At 46.3% G+C, this 17,273-nt stretch overlaps 1 protein-coding gene across 1 annotated transcript in view; it reads right to left on the reverse strand.

Moving 5' to 3' along the window:
- Cdkal1 (CDK5 regulatory subunit associated protein 1 like 1) overlaps nt 1-17,273 on the reverse strand; it is a 195,633-nt gene that overhangs the window by 28,809 nt on the left and 149,551 nt on the right. The window contains exon 6 of the mRNA XM_046452522.2: nt 15,946-16,110. Within this exon, the coding sequence (XP_046308478.1) occupies nt 15,946-16,110 (165 nt within the window). The remainder of the gene's footprint in view (nt 1-15,945; nt 16,111-17,273) is intronic.

A 17,273-nucleotide genomic window follows, 5' to 3' on the forward strand; every position in this document is an offset into this window, starting at 1 on the left:
TCAGCAAAACTATCCTCTAGAAATGAAGAAGAAATAACTCATCTTCTGCTTTTCTGGGAATGACTAATTCCTGACCACCAGAACAGTCCTCCAAGGGAGGCTCAAGGGAGTCACAACCAACACAAGGATGATTCCACCATCATGAAACACAAATGTACAAAACTCACCAGAAGAACAGGTACATAAAAGGGAAAGTAGAAAATAAAATCTCAGCATGACAGAAAACTACCAAGTCACGAATAAGAAGAGAGTATATAAAATAAGCGTTTCATATATCTTGTCAGATCACGTGGAATAAAAATACAATAACAACAGGAATAATGGAAAATATACAAATGCATGAAAATTGAATGCCTATCCTAAATCACCCAAAAATTATGGGGGAAATTAAAGAAAAATGAATGCACACATCAAAACTTATCTATGGAATATGGCAAAAGCAGTCCTTGGAGGGAAGTTTACGGCAATCCATGCAAGTATCAAAAAAACAAAGGCTTCAAATAAATGACCTAGTGATGTGTCTTCAAGGATTTAGAAAACCAGGAATAAACCAAACCTACAGTTAGAAGAAATAATGAGAGCACAAATAAATAAAAAGCTAAAACTATACCAAAAAAAAAAAAATCAATGAAATAGTTGGTTTTTTGGAAAGCAAAAAACCCCCAAACATTTAGCTACATTAACCAAGAAAAAAATAAGACCCAAATAAATAAATTCAAGGAGGAAAAGAGAGACATTAAAATTGATCCCACAGAATTACAAAGGATCATAAGAAACTACTATGAACATTTATGACAAAAAACTGGGAACCTTAGAGGAAATGCATGAACTCCTGAATACACCCAAGCCTCTAAAACTTAGCAAGAGAAACAAGGAATCTCAACAGACCAATCATGAGTAGTAAGATTGAAACAGTCATTAAAAATCTTACAGCTAAATAAGCCCAGGACCTGATGGTTTTACTACCTAATTCTACAAAGAGCAAATTTCAGTTCTTCTTAAACTACGACCAAACAAATAAAACAGGGCTGGGATGTGGCTCAAGCGGTAACGTACTCGCCTGGCACGTGTGGGGCGCTGGTTTCGATCCTCAGCACCACATAAAAATAAAGATGTTGTGTCCACTGGAAACTGAAAAATTAAAAAATTCTCTCTCTCTCCCCTCTCTCAAAAAAAAAAAAACTTAAAAAAATTGAAATAAAAGGAACTCTTTTGTGAGACCAGAATTACTCTGATATCAAAACCAAACGATGATACAATGAAAATTATAGACCCACTAGCTGCTGAACATCCTGGCAAACAGCACGTCGAGAAGACTGTACACCACGATGCAGCGGATTCATCCCAGAGAGGGAAAGAATCTTCAACAAACTCAGATCAATGAACACGGCTCAACACATTCTCAGATCATATGGTCACCTAAGTAGATGCTGGAAAAGCATTTGACAAGATTCAAACTCCCTTCATGATAAAAACTTTTTACAAAGTGGACAGGGAAGGACACACTTGAAAACACTAAAGGTGTCCATGAAAACCCATGGGCAGTATCAGGTTGAATGGGGGAAAAGCTGAGAGCATTTATTTCCTGGAGGTGGAAAACCAGATGAAGATGTCCACTTCTCGTACTGACTGGGCACGAGAAGTCTTAGCAGAGAAATCCATAAAGGGCGAAGAAGTTCAATTATCCATGCTTCCAGGTAATGTGATTTTATACACAGAAAAATATGAATATTACTCACCAAAAGCAGCCAGAACTGATAAACAAATTTGGTAAAGTTGAAGGACATAAAATCAACATACAAAAAACAGCATTTTTATATACTAATAATGAACTTCCTGGAAGAGAAGTAAAAAAAAAAAATCCCATTCACAATAGTTAAAAAATAACAAGAGGGGCTGAGGCTGAGGCTCAGTGGTAGAGCACTTGCCTAGCATGTGTGAGGCACTGGGCTCCATCCTCAGCACCACATATAAATAAATAAAATAAAGGTCCATACATGTAAAAATACTTTTAAAAACTACAAAAAGAAAAAAAGTATAGAAATACATTTTTCCAAGAAGTAAGATCTGTACAATGAAAACCATAAAGCATTGATGAAAGAAACAGAGGTCACAGAAATGGGAAGATATCCTGTGTTTCTGCATCAGAAAAATTAATACTGTTAAACAATCGTGCTACCCTATGTGATTTATAGGGTCAATGGATTCCATCAAATATCAACAAGTTTCTTCACTGAAATGGATAAACACTCCACACTGAACTGCGAAAGACCCAGAGTAGCCAAAGCGACCGTCATGAAACACACACCCCAGGGAGCTCGGAAGCCAGCTAATTTTCAACAAAGCTGCCAAGAACATCCAGAGGAGAGAGGACAGTCTCTTCAGTAACCCGTGCCGGCAAGACTGGACACACACACGCCGGAGGATGAAACCAGGTCCCTCCTCCCCTGACCACGTATGCAGATCAACTCAGAAGCGATCAGCGCCTGGAGGTCAAACCTGAAGACACCTGTGCAGGTCTGACTCGCCTTCCTCTGGTCACCTAGAGCAAGTGCTCAGGCTGGCCTCCTGCAGGGTGAGTCCCAGTGAGGATGTCGGGATCCACCAACTGCCGCAGAGCCTGTGGGCACGTCACCGGGCCCCACCAGAAGGGCTGCTGAGCTACCCTACCTTTGAGGCAGACGCATGAGCGGCCAGGCAGGGGCGGTGGACCTTGCCGAGGTTGTGTGGTTGTCAGCCTGGGGCCTTTAGGGTGGGAAGAGAGAACCCATGTGCAGGATGACCAGATTCTGGTCCTGTGTCCTTTTAGTAAGGGGACACATGTAGGTGCACAAGAAATCCCCTCATTTCCTGGGCATCTGCTCCACGGCAGCACTTGTGGTCATGAGGGTGCAGCAGGGGAGGAAGCAAGTCCTTGAACAGGTGGAGACTGGGACACAGTGGCCTGGTGTGTGCCATGGAGGATGGCAGACTAAGAACTGCACATGCCAGGCTGGGACGGCCGGGGTGTGGTTTTCTAGAGGTTTCTGAGGGTGACCTCAGTGATAAGGAGATGGTCCAGCAGACATCTCAGGACTGACAGTTCATAGGGACGGCTAGTAGTGGGTGCAGCAGGGAAGGGCCCCCGAGAGAGTGCACTTGGCCAGCAAGCTGCCCAAGGAGAGAAGGACCTTGCAGGCCACTGCAGGGTCTCTGGCTTTCACTCCAAGCTTGCTGGGAAGCCCTGATGGTTTTTTGTCTAATCTTTTTGTGTGTGTGTGTGCGCCTATCATTATCTAGAATAATTTTAACTATTTTAACTTTTATTGTGGTAAAATATATACAACAAAATTTATCACTTTTAACCGTTTTTGAGGCACAAATTAAGTGACATTCATTACACTTACTATGTTAATCACATTAGTTTACTAAATTGTGTAGGCTCCACTATTTCCAAAGTCTGTAACCATTAGGAAATAACCGATCAAGCAGAAATACAAATGGTCAACAAACACACGAAAAAATGTCCAACATCATTAGCAATTAGGGAAATGCAAATCAAAACCATGCTGAGATGTCTTCTCACACCAGACAGAATGGCAATCATCAAGGGTACAAATAATAATAAACGCTGGAGAGGATGTGGAGAAAAAGGAACACTCTTACACTGTTGGTGGGACTGTACATTAGTACAACCACTATGGAAATCCCTCAATAGACTAGGCATGGAACCACCATATGACCAGCTATCCCACTCCTCAGTATTTATCCTGAAGAATTAAAGTCTCCTTACTACAGTGATACATGCACACCCATGTTTATAGCAGCACAGTTCACAATAGCCAAACTATGGAACCAGCCTAGGAGTCCATCAATGGATGAATAGGTAAGAAAATGTGCTGTATCTACACAGATGAGTTTTATTTAGCCATGAAGAAAAATAAAATTATGGCATTTGCAGAAAAATGGATAGAACTAGAGGTCAGGTGTTAAGTGAAATAAGTCAAACTCAGAAGGCCAAAGGTGGTATATTTTTTTAATTTCATATGCAGAAGCTAGAGGGGGGGAAAGGAAAACACAGGTGGGGGTACATCTCATGACAATCTAATGGAGATCAGCTGAGGAAAGGGACCAAGGAGTGGGAGGTGGGGAGGGAGGGGGAAGTGCTGGGGGGGGGGGGTTGATACTGGCCAAACTGTCGTCACGGTGTGTGCATGTACAACTGTGTAACAAGAAACCCATCACTATGTACGGCTGTAATGCACCAATAAGACATGGGGGGGGATAACTGGGCAGCCCCATGCCCACCCTGCTAACTTAATGGGCTCCCTGTCTCGTGAATCTGCCTATTCTAGTCAGTGTGCACAGTGGAATCGGGTAGTGTCTGTCCTGCTCTGGTCTGGCTTATCCACTTCACGTAACGTTTTCGAGCTTTATTCACACGGCAGACTTGACTTCTCTTCCTGGCTGAGTGGAACTCCACGGTATCACACACTACATTGTTTGCCTGTCCATCTGCAGGACAGGTGGTTGGCTACTGTGAGTCCAGACACCTGAGGGTGATTCTCCTGGGTATGTATACGGGAGGAGAAGTGCCAGGTCACACAGAGCTCTAGGGGGCTCTGAGCAGAGGAGAGACTCCACCAGGCTATACACATGGTACAAAAGGGACACTAGACAGGCAGAGGGAAATATTCTCAGATAACCCAGCACACAGCAGGGAGATCACCTCTGTCAGGAATATTTAAGAAGAAGATTCCTGGTGACCGACACCAACCCTACCGTAGATGCTTTGTGGTAGTTCAAAGGAGTTGAACCTCAGATGAAGTGTGCAGAAGAAATGGACACTCCGTGTTAGTGGAAAAGGGAACTTAAAACACCATAAAAAAAAAAAAAGCATTTTACGCAACCACCTTAGCAACTGCTATTATTGCTTATAAATATGCCTAGAAAGACCAGTGACCACAACTTCTTATGGTACAAATATGACTCGATTACTCAGGCTCCAAATCGACCTTCATCAGTCATGCTGCCAATCCCACACCACCTAGTCACTGGCCACTGTCTCACATCATTGTCAAAACAGCCTATCAGCAGTGGCGCACACCTCAATTCCACCTTGGGAGGCTGAGGCAGGAGGATGGCAAGGTTGAGGCCAGCTTCAGTAAGTTAACAAGACCCTTAAGCAATTCATCAAGAGACTGTCTCAAAAAAAAAAAAAAGGGCGAGGGATGTAGCCCAGTAGTAAAGCACCCCTGGGTTCAATTCCCAGAATCAAAACCAAAAAACTATCAAATAAGTTTTATTATTCCCAATTTATAGATGAGACATACCTAGTGAGGCTGACCAGGAGATGTTGATGCACTCAACAGGGGTGAAGCCAGAATCCCAAGAGCCACAGTCTGCTTCAAAGCTCACGTGCAAAAGGACTACTGTTATTTCTGAGATATGGAGAACTGAATCCAGGGTCTGGTGCCCTTTTCACTTTGTGACAGGATCTTGCTAAATCGCCCAGGTTGGCCCTACGACCCTTCTGTGTGCAGCCCGTGCCCAGCTCTCTCTCTCTCAAAGAGAAGGTTCACACGATGGAAGCCCTGGGCTCCAGGGGCCTGTGGAGGGGAAACGCTGATCTTGATAAAGTTGGTAACAGTCTTTGCTCTTTGGGGTCTCAGATCTCCCTCTCAGGCTGGAGAACTCGAGAGGCACGGCATCCTAATTTTAGAGGTTGACTTCCTACCAGATAACTGTCCCTGATAAGTGGCTTGACATACGGTTTGACTATGTTTTTCAGTGATTCACTGAAGAAAGGAGAAAATTTGTGTTTCCAACACTTCAAGTTTAAAACATTCAGACTATGTTAGAAAATACACTATTTCTTTAAGCATGCTCAGTTTTATTTATTTAAGGCACAATGCAAAGTCAGGATTCAGAGTGTGATAGGAGAAGCAGGCTGTGACTCATCATCAGAAAGGAGAAAGGAAACTAAAATTCATGGTTAGAAGCAGGCCCTGCTCTAAAGTACTCATCCTTACGTTCCCATGAAAAGAATTTAACTTAACAAGATTGCAAAAACTCCTTTTTAAACTGATAGCAATCTGCTTATCAAGAGGTAAAGTGACTTCAAAGAGAAAGTTGAGTGGCTTGACAGATTTGTTTAATGCTTAGAGAATATATTAGTGTCCCAAGGTGAAGCAACAGAAAATTCCAACATATTATGTACTGCCCACTTCCCTGCTTCTAGAGACTCTATCCATTCCACCCTGTATACCACTGAAAGCCAAATTCATTCAAAAAATATGTGCTGAGCATTGACTCTCAGGTGGTCAGTGTTCGGGGGCCTGCAGCAGGTGGTGAACTGCCCTACAGGTTGCCGTGCTCCCGTGAGCTTTCCCTCACATGGACATCTTACGATATGATTCTCGTGCTCAAAAACTTGCCTGCATGCATGGTAGAAACTTCTAGTATTCACCTATATCTTCTCCTTTTAGTTTATACAGAATCTATCTCCTAGACTCTTGAAGTCAGTGGGGCCATGTGGACTGTTCTGGCCAATGGATGTGCACAGACATACCACGTGCCAGTCCCGTGCCCAGGCCGTGGGAGGCCTGGGTCGCCAGTATTTCTCCTGCTATGAAGAAACACAGTCCACCTGGGTCTCTCCCTGAGTGTGGAACAGACAGTCCTCGACTCCAAAGTGCCCCTAGTAGTGCCAGATTTTCTGGTGTAAGCAGAAAATCTCTCTCTGTTGGGTGGACAGGATGGGGATTTCAGGGTTAATTTGTTCCTGCAGCACAGCCTAGTTGATCTTGGTTAATACATGAGCTTTGCCTAGTGTGTTAGGTATGAATCTTATCTCTTCAAAACCCCGTGGTCCATCTTCATACTGAACATTATTTCTGTCTTCCAACTGCCCCAAATTGCTTACAGATATATTCCTGTGCATTCTCTCACTTGACTTATTTTCCTTTCACAGTGAGAAAAACTTCACCGTCACTTTTCTGATAAAGTCCTCCGTACTTCAAGGTCCAGTTCTAATCCCACCACATCCAGGAGACTCCCTGTACTGGAGACTGAATATCCTCTCCACCGTGACAGTTCCCCGTGTTGTAAACTTCTCCATGCAGATTTAGATCCAAAAAACACTGCCCAGCCTCCTTCGCCCCCATGTTCCACAATCCCCTGTCATACCTGAGCGGACAGGTGTGGGGCCTCCCCTCGGCAGCCCCTGTGTGCTTCTGGGTTCTGCTTCCCAGCTCCTCCAGGGATCCTGAACTAGCTGGTCTCCCTTTACAAACCACTTCCTATTTAAACTAGTGCAAATAACCCGACCCATGCGTTCCCTGGCACTCGCCAAGGACCTTCCAACCCCATGTGACCCGATGCCACCCAATTTAGGACTTGACACATTATTGATTTTGTTTCGTATGTACTTTGTCTGATTTAGTCCATCTGAGCTAATGTAACAGAAATGCCACAAGATGGCTAGCTTCTGAACAGCAGGAATTTGCTTCTCACAGTTCCAGAGCCTGGGAAGCTCAAGATGCGGCCGACTGGTCTGGTGAGAGTGACTTCCTGGTTCCTAGCCCACCGCTTGCTGTGTCCTCAACGGGTGGAAGGCACGAGGCAGATTCTGGGGCCTTTGTTATAAAGGCATGGATCCCCACCACGGCGGCTCCACCGGCACACGCTAGCCACCTCCAAACCCCCACCTGCTCACATCACACTCCTGAGGAGGTTTCCCAGGGAATTTGGGAGACACCAACATTCAGAGCACAGTACCTATTTTCTCTTCCCAACTCTCCTCATGTCCTTCAGGGCGGGATCACTTCTTGGACCTTCGTATTGTAAGCAGGGCTTAATGGTGCTGGATTTACTTGACCATCCAGTACATTTGGGGAGTGAAAAAAGAACTGTCGTAATGACACCAGACCAACAGGGACAAACTGACACAGGGCCATTCTCGGCACTGATGACTGAGTAAAAGGCAAGGAGACACATCTGAAGAAGCGTCCCTCAAAATGACGGCACTGAAGGCAGTTCTGGACACCTGGGGTCGTGGCACCAGGACACAACATTCTCCAGGCATCTCCTCCTCCTGCTGCCAGGGGGGGAGGGGGCTGAGGTGACCTTCCAGGGTCAGCTAGCTGCTGAAATGCCACTCGGTGCTTTCATGACGAACAAACCTCTGGCTAAGGGATTCACTCTGGATTTGGTGAAAAGGTCCATGGGAGCAGCTATGGCCTGGGTCGATCGGTGCTCTTTGTTAGGACCCCTTCCCCCTCCCTCTCCAAACCCTCCCACAAGAGTCACACCCAACAGCAGCGCTGCCAGCAGAGCAGCCAGATCCAAATCTCCCCAAAGTCCACACAGCTGTTGTGACTTGGGTCTGGACTGTCCCTCAAAGGCTCAGATGCTGGCAGCTTGGTCCCCAGTGCTGCAGTGCATCAGAGGTGGCCTTGGAGAAGTGGCTGGCTCACCAGGGCTCTGAGCTCATGTGTTCATAGCTGAAAGGGCTCTGGGAGGTGGGCCCAGCTGGAGGAAGCCGGTCACCGGGACATGTCTCTCAAGGGTGACTTTGTCCCTGGCCCCTTCCCCTTTCTCTGGCTGCTACGAGGTAAGCAGGCTCCTCCACCACAAGCTCCTGCAGCCATTATAGTCTGTTTCACCTCAGGCCCCAAGAAATGCAGCAGCCAACCCTGGACCGAGCCTATGAAACCATGAGCCACCTTTCCTTCTTTAAGGAGTCACTCCCAGGTATTCTGTCGCGGTGAGAGGAAGCTGACCCAACACTGTCATCACTTCCATCTCCAGTACCGAGCCCACTGCCTAGATCATATCATGCCCAAGAAGGCAGAAGCCAAGCAGCCAGGTGCTACCTGCGTCTTGTAAATACGAGCCTTTCAGGCTCAGGGGCCTGGTTCTTGGCTCTCGCCCTCAGTCTTCCTTGCTCTGGGATCTGCCAATGCCTCTGTGTCCAGCTCACCGCTCCTTCCGTCCCTACCCAACACAGGCCAAAGATGGCAGGCCCATCTGTGTGGGTACGCACAGCAGCGTAGAGTGCACTGTTCACTGTGTTCTGCTCCCTTAACTCAGGCTGGTCAGCAAACGGAGGCATTGCAAGTAAAAGCCTCAGTACCAAGCACATAATAGAGGCTCACTAAAGGGAGCTACGGTTATTATCAAGGCACAATGAGCTCCTTGATGCGCACAATTCCCCTCGCTGTGCCCCAGATGTGGCCCTCAGGAGCAGGCAGAATATCTTCAGGGATTGCATCATTAGTGTTGCAAGTGAAATGAGAGCTCGTTGTCTAGCATCAGCTCACTCTGATGATACTGAGGCTGGTACTCAAATTGATAGTGGAAGGTATGGTAAATGTACTAAACAGAGTTTAACTGACATAATCATACTGGTTTGGTGACAATATCCAAAAGACACAGCTCACATACAATAGGAGCTACAGGTCTCAACTGTGGGACTCAAATATGTCCTAACTGGTCTGCAACAGAAACTGAGCTAGTACAATACAAAAATGCATGCAACAGCCACACTAAGTGTCTGTGACATCAACTTAGTATATGGGTAGTAAAGGACTTATTCACATAATTTTAAAAATAAACTAAAAATAACAAGGAACTGGAGAAACTTTTTGGGATTAGAGCCAACCTCTTGGCGTGGAAGGAAAATAGGAAGGAACACACCCTCATTTGCTTCTAACACGGTTAGCTGATCTGTTTGAAATTAGATCCACTTTCACCTGTGTTCACTTAATTATTAAGCCATTCTTAACCTCCTCAACGCAGTCTTCATATGCTTCAAATCTGGCCCTGAACTAACAGACCTTTCACGTCGATGGTTTTGGATGTAGGCTAGGTGGGAAGTGTCTTACTGGTGTTTTTCTAAGCTTTGAGAACACAGTACAGTCTGTACATAAAACCCAGTGCACCGAGTGTCCTGCTGGCCCTTTGTCTGTGATGAGGAAACAGGCCACTCTTCAAACCTTGTTTCCTTTCCAAGCGTGGCCGGCTGCTCTGGTGCTGAGCCATCTAACCACCCAAAGTGAATCCGTTATTAGGATCAAAGTCCTTGAGGAAGAGAAACAGGGGCAGCCAGGCACTGGGGGCAGCCTTGCCTTCACTTTGGAGACATACAGAGGAGCCAGGTCTCATTTTGGAATATCCTCCTTAAGAAGGAACCAAAAAATAAGAGGAAGAAACACCCGTCAGCAAGAACAGTCAGTGCTACAGGATCGCAAGCGAATCGGTCCATTTGCTCTTCTCAGTATGGGCAGGAACCGCCAAGTGGATCGGTTTTAGCTGCCATTTTGTAAAGAACCAATGGTGGTGAATACATTTGAAATGATACAACATTGTGCTCTTTCGACCTTCATTAATTAAATAGTGCCTTCACATGCATTACAAATAACGTCAGTAATGATAGCGGCAATAGCAGCAAACATTTACTGACTGCTAAGCTGTGTCTGTCTGATAAAGCAGGTGCTACAACCTGTTTGCAAAGGGGAGAACTGAAGTGGACTCTGTCCAAGATCATGTATTTTCATAAGTGGTGGAACAAGGACTCAAGTAGTAATGAGAATCCCTGTTTTTAATTGCTATACTACACTGTATTAGTGAAAACCAAAGGAAGCAGAGGAAATTTAAAAAAAAAAATTAAAGTACTAAACATCAAAAGCCAAAAAACTGCAGCTTTTTAAAGCTATTGAGTTCTTTCATCACATATTTAATATACCTACTATGCATCAGGCACTTTGTCGACATTATCTAATTTAATCCTCTGTGAATCAGCTGTTATCTCCATTTCATAAATGAAGACACTGTGATTCAAAGAAATTGTACAAGATCATAGGAATTTTCTGTTGTTGTTTTGAGATTGAACTCAGATTTACCACTGAGCTACTTCCCCAGTTTTTTAAAAAATTTTTTGAGAGAGGGTCTCAATGAGTTGCTGAGGCTGTCCTTGAACTTGGCTCCTCCCCGCTCAGTCTCCTGAGTAGCTGGGTGTGCACCACCATGCCTGCTTATCACTGTCATTTGCACTCCAACCTAGCAGACTCCAAATCCTTGAGCTTGTTCACAAAACCACCCCATCTCTTTCCTTAAAGTGATTTATTAGCTGGGCACAGTGGCACATGCCTGTAATCCCAGCAGCTCAGGAGGCTGAGGCAGGAGAATGACGAATTCAAAGCCAACCTCAGCAATAGCGAGCAACACAGCCAAACTCTGTCTCTAAATAAAATACAAAATAGGGCTGGGGGGCTGGGGCTATAGCTCAGTGGTAGAGCACTTGCCTCGCATGTGTGAGGTACTGGGTTCAATCCTTAGCGCCACATAAAAATAAATAAAGATACTGTATCCATCTACAACTTTAACAACAACAACAAACATAGGGCTGGGGATGTGGCTTACTGGCTGAGCACCCCTGAGTTCAATCCCCAGTTCCACCCCCGGCCCAAAAAAGTGACTTGATACCTCTAAGGAATGAACTGAAAAGCAGAAAACCTTTGCAACAAAGCGATTTATACATTTAAAATTAGAACATATTTTTTTCCCAGTATTTCACCAGGCACAAAACAGCTCCCTTCTTAAGTATTAACTTGAGAAATGCCAAGATTCAAGCGATCTGCTGTAAGGTGGGTGGAACAAGGAGAAAGAAAGGTAGCAGCACGTCTAGTTAGCTCTGAACAGGACAGGCAGGCAGAGGCTCCCGGGCTGTGTCTTCTAGGGCAGGCACCCTCTCCAAGGCCATGCTAAGGACGCACAGGGAAGGTGCTCACCATCACCTGGGCCTGGGCTGCACCCAGGGAGGGCCAAGATGAGTGCCTGGAGCCTGTGCACCGTGCGCCTCACAGCAGAGAGCGCAGGAGGCAGCTCCTCACCATCCCCAGGGAGTCAGGAAGGACCCGGCAACCCAGCTTTGGAGATTAGAGCAGGAACTGCAGAGGGACGGGCGCTCCCAGGGTCCGGCCAGCATCTTCACGAGAGCCAAAGGCGGAAGCGACGGGTGTCTCCTAAGTGAGCGTAAAAGTGAACCGCCGCGTGCACATGGACGACCGCTCAGCCCGAGAAGGGCCAGTCCGCCACAGGCCAGGGCATGGACACAGCGCCAGGGCCTCGTGCTGAGTGACGGGGGCAAAAATGAAGCAGAGCCGCTGTGCGATTCCAGGTACGGGAGGGACTAACGCAGACCCGGAGACCACCCGGGGCGGAGGTGGGTGGGGGCCAGCGCTTGTTACCCCAACAAAGCTTCAGGTGTGCAAGCTGCTCACGGGTCTGGGTGGCGGGCACCGTAGGTGACGGTACCGACGCTGCGGAACCGTGCGCTTCAAAACGGTTGCAGCAAGGCAATTTGGCACAGTGAAGGGACCCAGGCAGAAACGTGGGCCTGACCGTGGGTCTGACCGTTGGGGAGACCTGGATCTGACTCCTGCTCGCCCTTCCCACTCTCTGATTTTGTGATTCTGGTTAAGTCATTATCCGCGACGATTATTGCTCAGGTTCCTTCTGACCCTAATAAATATCCCAGAGGCCTAGGCTTTGGGTTCTAGCAGCAGGCAGGGAGCATTTCCCCAGCGACAACTAAGGATGATTATTCTGAGATCTGATCATGGATGTTTTTAAAAGGAATCTTCATTTTTTTAGAGGTACTTATCTAAATGTGTCTAGATAAAATAAAATGATAAATGGAATTTCCTTAGGGAAGACCAGGGTAGCAGTGCAGTGGTAGATGTGGATACAATGACACTAGATTGGCTGAGGTGACAGTGGTAAAGGTGACAGGGGTGGTTGGCACCACTGCATTCTTCTGGTCTCTATGCAGGGAAGTTTCTGCACTGCTGAGCGGTGGGGGGTTGGACAGAGGTGACACCACATCGCCTCCCACAAGTTTTCCTCGGATGGAAGGACTGACAGCACAGTAATTTTCCATGGAAATCTCAACCGTCTAGAAGGATCACCACAATAATCAGGTGGCAGCAGTGCCCAGAAAAACCATCAGGCACTACTCTCAACATCCCCACACCGTGTTTCTCTCATTTCCTGTCCCTCTAGGCCCCTTCACTTAACACACATGCCCTTCTGCCATCCCCACATCATCTTGTCACCCTGTGAGGAACTACTGACACACAGGCGGGGACATCTCCCTCCAAGGACGTGTCCTGCTGTGGTGTCTGAGGTGGCCTGGGAAAGCCGGGAGGTCAGCATCAGACACGAACACTGCTCCTGGGGGTGCAGAGCCCTCCTGCTGACGTGAGACTCATTTCCCAGAAAAGTGTGTAACAGTGTCACCAGAGAGCTTGCTCAAAAGCAGATCGGCAAGCTGTGCCCCCAGAGTTCCCGACTCAGGAGGCCCAGGCTGGGTCTGAGCATCTGGAGTTTCCACAGGTTCCTAGATAATGCTGCTGCGTGAGTCTGGGAACACACTTGGAGAATTACTGTCCCGCAGAATCTATGACAACTCCTATGAGCCAGTGTGGTGGCACAGCCCATAATCCCAGTTACTTGGAAGGCCGAGGTAGGAGGATGGCAAGTTCAAGTCCCATGACTTAGCAAGAGCCTGTCTCCAAATAAAATGAACACAGCCAGGGATGCAGCTCGGTGGCAGGGCACAGAAGAAATTCTGCTGGGACTGGTTCCCTGGCACTGAGCACAGCATCCTAACAGAGAAACCCCTCTACTCCTGCCAAAGACAGCTCGCACTGCATGATCGTGGCTCAAATAATTAACAGAAATAGAAAATGCTAATACTGAGGGAGTCTTCAGTCTGCTCATTTTTTAAGGACCAATAAACTGGAAAGAAGGGAGAGACCTTTACATGCTGTGTACAGGGACAGCAGTGGGTGTCTCACACACACTGCTAAACATACACTCTTACATCAACACCAAGACCGACGCGACTGTTCCCAAGTAACAGGAGAAACGGAAGCCCTGAGGAGCTCTGGGCAGGGGTAAATTGGCGAGTCCAGGTACAAGCTGAGGTCCTAGACCCCAAGGCCACATTGCATCTGCTCTGAGTTAGGCTGATGTCCCCGCTCAAGAGTTCCTGCACCTTTACCCACTGTCAAAGAGCTCAAAATGCGTAGACACGATTATGACATCTATCAACCCCGTTAAACCCTATGAAAAGAGAAGGTTGTCTCTTCCTCGTTCATTTGTTTCGGTTCTCTTATCAGCAGAAACACATGTAATACTAGGAGCAATTCGCTAAGAGCCCCTTTTGATCCAGAAAGTTTGGCATATCTTTAAAAACTGACAGTAATAATGCAGAGTGAGAACAATGTCCATTTATCTATAGGAAGTCACATGGTGATAAAGACTTGCCTGGCATTTCCCTGAATGCACATCCCACAATGTTCCTGATTCTATGGCTCCATACAAGAGATAAGAGTCTATTTCTAGAAGTCCAGGTGGGACATCAGCCACCGGACCTTCCTCCCCGTATTACCTAGGACCCTGGGGCCATATGCTGAGAAAGGCTGGTGGTAGGGTGGGGCGGAAAATCTGGCCCCCAGAATATAAGTGAGGTCGGCCTTAGCTGTAGTTGGGGAGGGGTGAGAAGGGTGCTAGTCTTCCCTGTTTGTGATCACCACAATCTTTTAGAATGCCACCCTTCCACAGGCACATAGAAGGGATTAAACCTGGCAACGTCTTTGAGATGATAATTTGCCATTTGTTGTGAAGTCCTACTCATGGAGACAACTTGAAATCAACCTAGAAAAGTGCTCTATGTAGGAAAATGAGAAATAAAAAACTAGCCCACTTCCTTGAAAAATTTCAAAAGGATAGGCTAATATACAAAAAGCCAAGTTTCTAGCAATACAATTTAAATGCTAGATTACTGTTCCTCGCAGGACATCCATCCTAGCCTGTAAATAAGATTTTTTTTTTTTTTTAAATGAAACAACAGCAAGGTGAAAGGTTATATTCATCAGGTTTTTGCAGGATGACACCCGTCAGGATCTCGATGACAGATAGTCCATGCTATTCCACTGGGGTCACAGGGCCATGCATACGGTTCCTTCTCCTATACCTGTCATGCCCAAACTCCACTCCTGCTAGACATGAGACCTCTGCAGCACATCAGCGAGAGCACAGATGATCCTACCCTCTGTGTCACTCACTATTGCCCAAGCAAAGCTACTTTTTCTTCATTTTAATTAATATATTCTTTCAATTCATTTGAAGGGAAAGCTTTACAGAGATTAAAGCAATTTTGGAATCACCTGGCCAGGTAAATGTTTTTCTGTGTGTTAAGGCATTGCTCTGGACTTTTTTTTGGAGCACTTAACAATTGTGTTGGAGAAGGGACATCAAATGATGCTTAGAAATGCGATACACATTTTCATTTCACACTCCATCAGCTTTTACAACTGCAGCTCAATGAGATGTGAGAGAGGACGTGGCAAACAGCCACATTTACCAAGGTATAAAATAAGGGTCAGGTTTCTTTTTCATAGAAAGAAAAGAACACGTTGAGTTTCACTCTCCAGGACGTTAGTGGTTCCCTGGCTCCACCCAAGCAAAAGGCACCATGTGGCTCAGCCTGGTCAGGGCTGCGCTAGCGCAGGCTCCTGCTGCACCATAAATGGCTCCTAGACAGGAGAACATTCAAGAGAACATTCTTTTCCTCATCCCCTTCAACTCAGGATCTACAGATATAGAAACAATTGGAACGGATCATCCCTGGTGGTTACATCTTTTACCTGCAGATACGGTGCCTGTCACCCTGTGCTTGTGGGAGCAGAGACAGTTCATTCCCTTTGCAGGCAGGGAAACAAAGCCGTGGGCATCTGCAGAAACACCCCTTTCTAATGCAGGTTCCAATCTGTCTGAAGGGACAAAGCCTCGTGCTATATAAAAAGGGACTCCATGATGACAACGGGAGCCTGGTCTGGAGTCCCATGCTACAGGCCACCGTTCCCTTGCCAGGGGGAAGAAAGCACCTTTACTTACCTGTGCTAAGCCCGAGACCTCTCCTTTTGCTAGCGGTTTGCTGATGGATGGCGTGAACACTTTGGCATCCGATACTGGCTGTCCTTTCATAAAATGCTTTCCTGATTCATAAATATCCACTTCAACCATCTTTCCCATGAATGGAGGGTTCTTTGGCACTAAAACCTTTAAAAAATAGTTGTAAGAAAGATTAATTTTTAAAATAAACTTTTAGAACAGTTTTAGATCTATAGAAAGAGCACAGAGTTCTTGTATGCCCCACACCTAGTTTCCCATATTATTATTAATTTCTTACATTAATATGGCACATTTGTCATAATGAACGAATCAAAATTGACAGAGTGCTACTAACTAAAGTCCTTAATTGATCGGTTTTTTTTTTGTTTGTTTGTTTTTTAGTTGGCCCCTCATGTCCTCTTTCTACCCTGGGGTCCCATCCAAGGTGGGCCCTCACTTGCAGATGCCCCGGATGTGATTCTGTAGGGTGGGAGGCCTTTCTGGGAGGAGCCCCCGGGCAGCAGGCAGTGCTCTCTAGGCCAGAAGCCTGTCATCCTCAGGCGTGTGTGTGGCAGGCAGGCCGGGGCACCCCCAGCAGTCAGCCGGCCACTCCTGGACAGGCCTTTGAGTCACTGCTCTGCTGTCCCAGGTGATGAAGAAAACAGACAATTATGGTCAAAGCTTCTACTTTCAGTTCCTTCCAAATGAGCTGTCAGAGTAACAGTTGGAGTTGACACTTCAAATGAAGGCTGTGTGTGTGTGTGTGTGTGTACACGTGTGTGTGTTCCAGGAGAGGAAGGTTGGTTAACAGCAACTTCCTCAGTGACACCTCGGGCTGCTGTTCAGTGCTGAATGATGTCCCTGCTAATGGCCGCCACTGCCTTCTTTTGCTCTATGAGGAAACGCAGTCCTGGGAGCTGAGCTCCGTGTAGAGCCGCGGTGCCGAAGGGAACTTTGGCTGGTTTGTAGGAAACTGTCAGATGGTCTCTTTCCACAGGAGATTACTGGTAAAAGTACTTGTTTACCTCGAGCAAACGTTCCCCCTCCTTGGGGACTAAGAGGTAGTTTGTGTGCATAACGTCGCCTCACACTTCTATTTTAGTACTGGAGCAACCTGCCAGTCTTTTCAAGTTAGTATCCAAAATAACTAGGCCGATTGTAATCCAGCAATACTTTGATATTTAGATACAGTCTTCATCTCTGAAACTCATCTTATTTAGAAAAATAATTTCTATGACATTTCGGGCTTAGCTGTAGAGGAAAAAAAAAAAAAAAAATCAGACCAGAGCCAGAAGTTCCACGGCCAGTTTCTCTGGGAAGCAAAACTGGAT

This window comes from Marmota monax, unplaced genomic scaffold (genome assembly GCF_021218885.2).
Source record: "Marmota monax isolate L192 unplaced genomic scaffold, Marmota_monax_Labrador192_F-V1.1 WCK01_AAM20220418_F8-fsc00141, whole genome shotgun sequence".
Lineage (NCBI taxonomy): Eukaryota > Metazoa > Chordata > Mammalia > Rodentia > Sciuridae > Marmota > Marmota monax.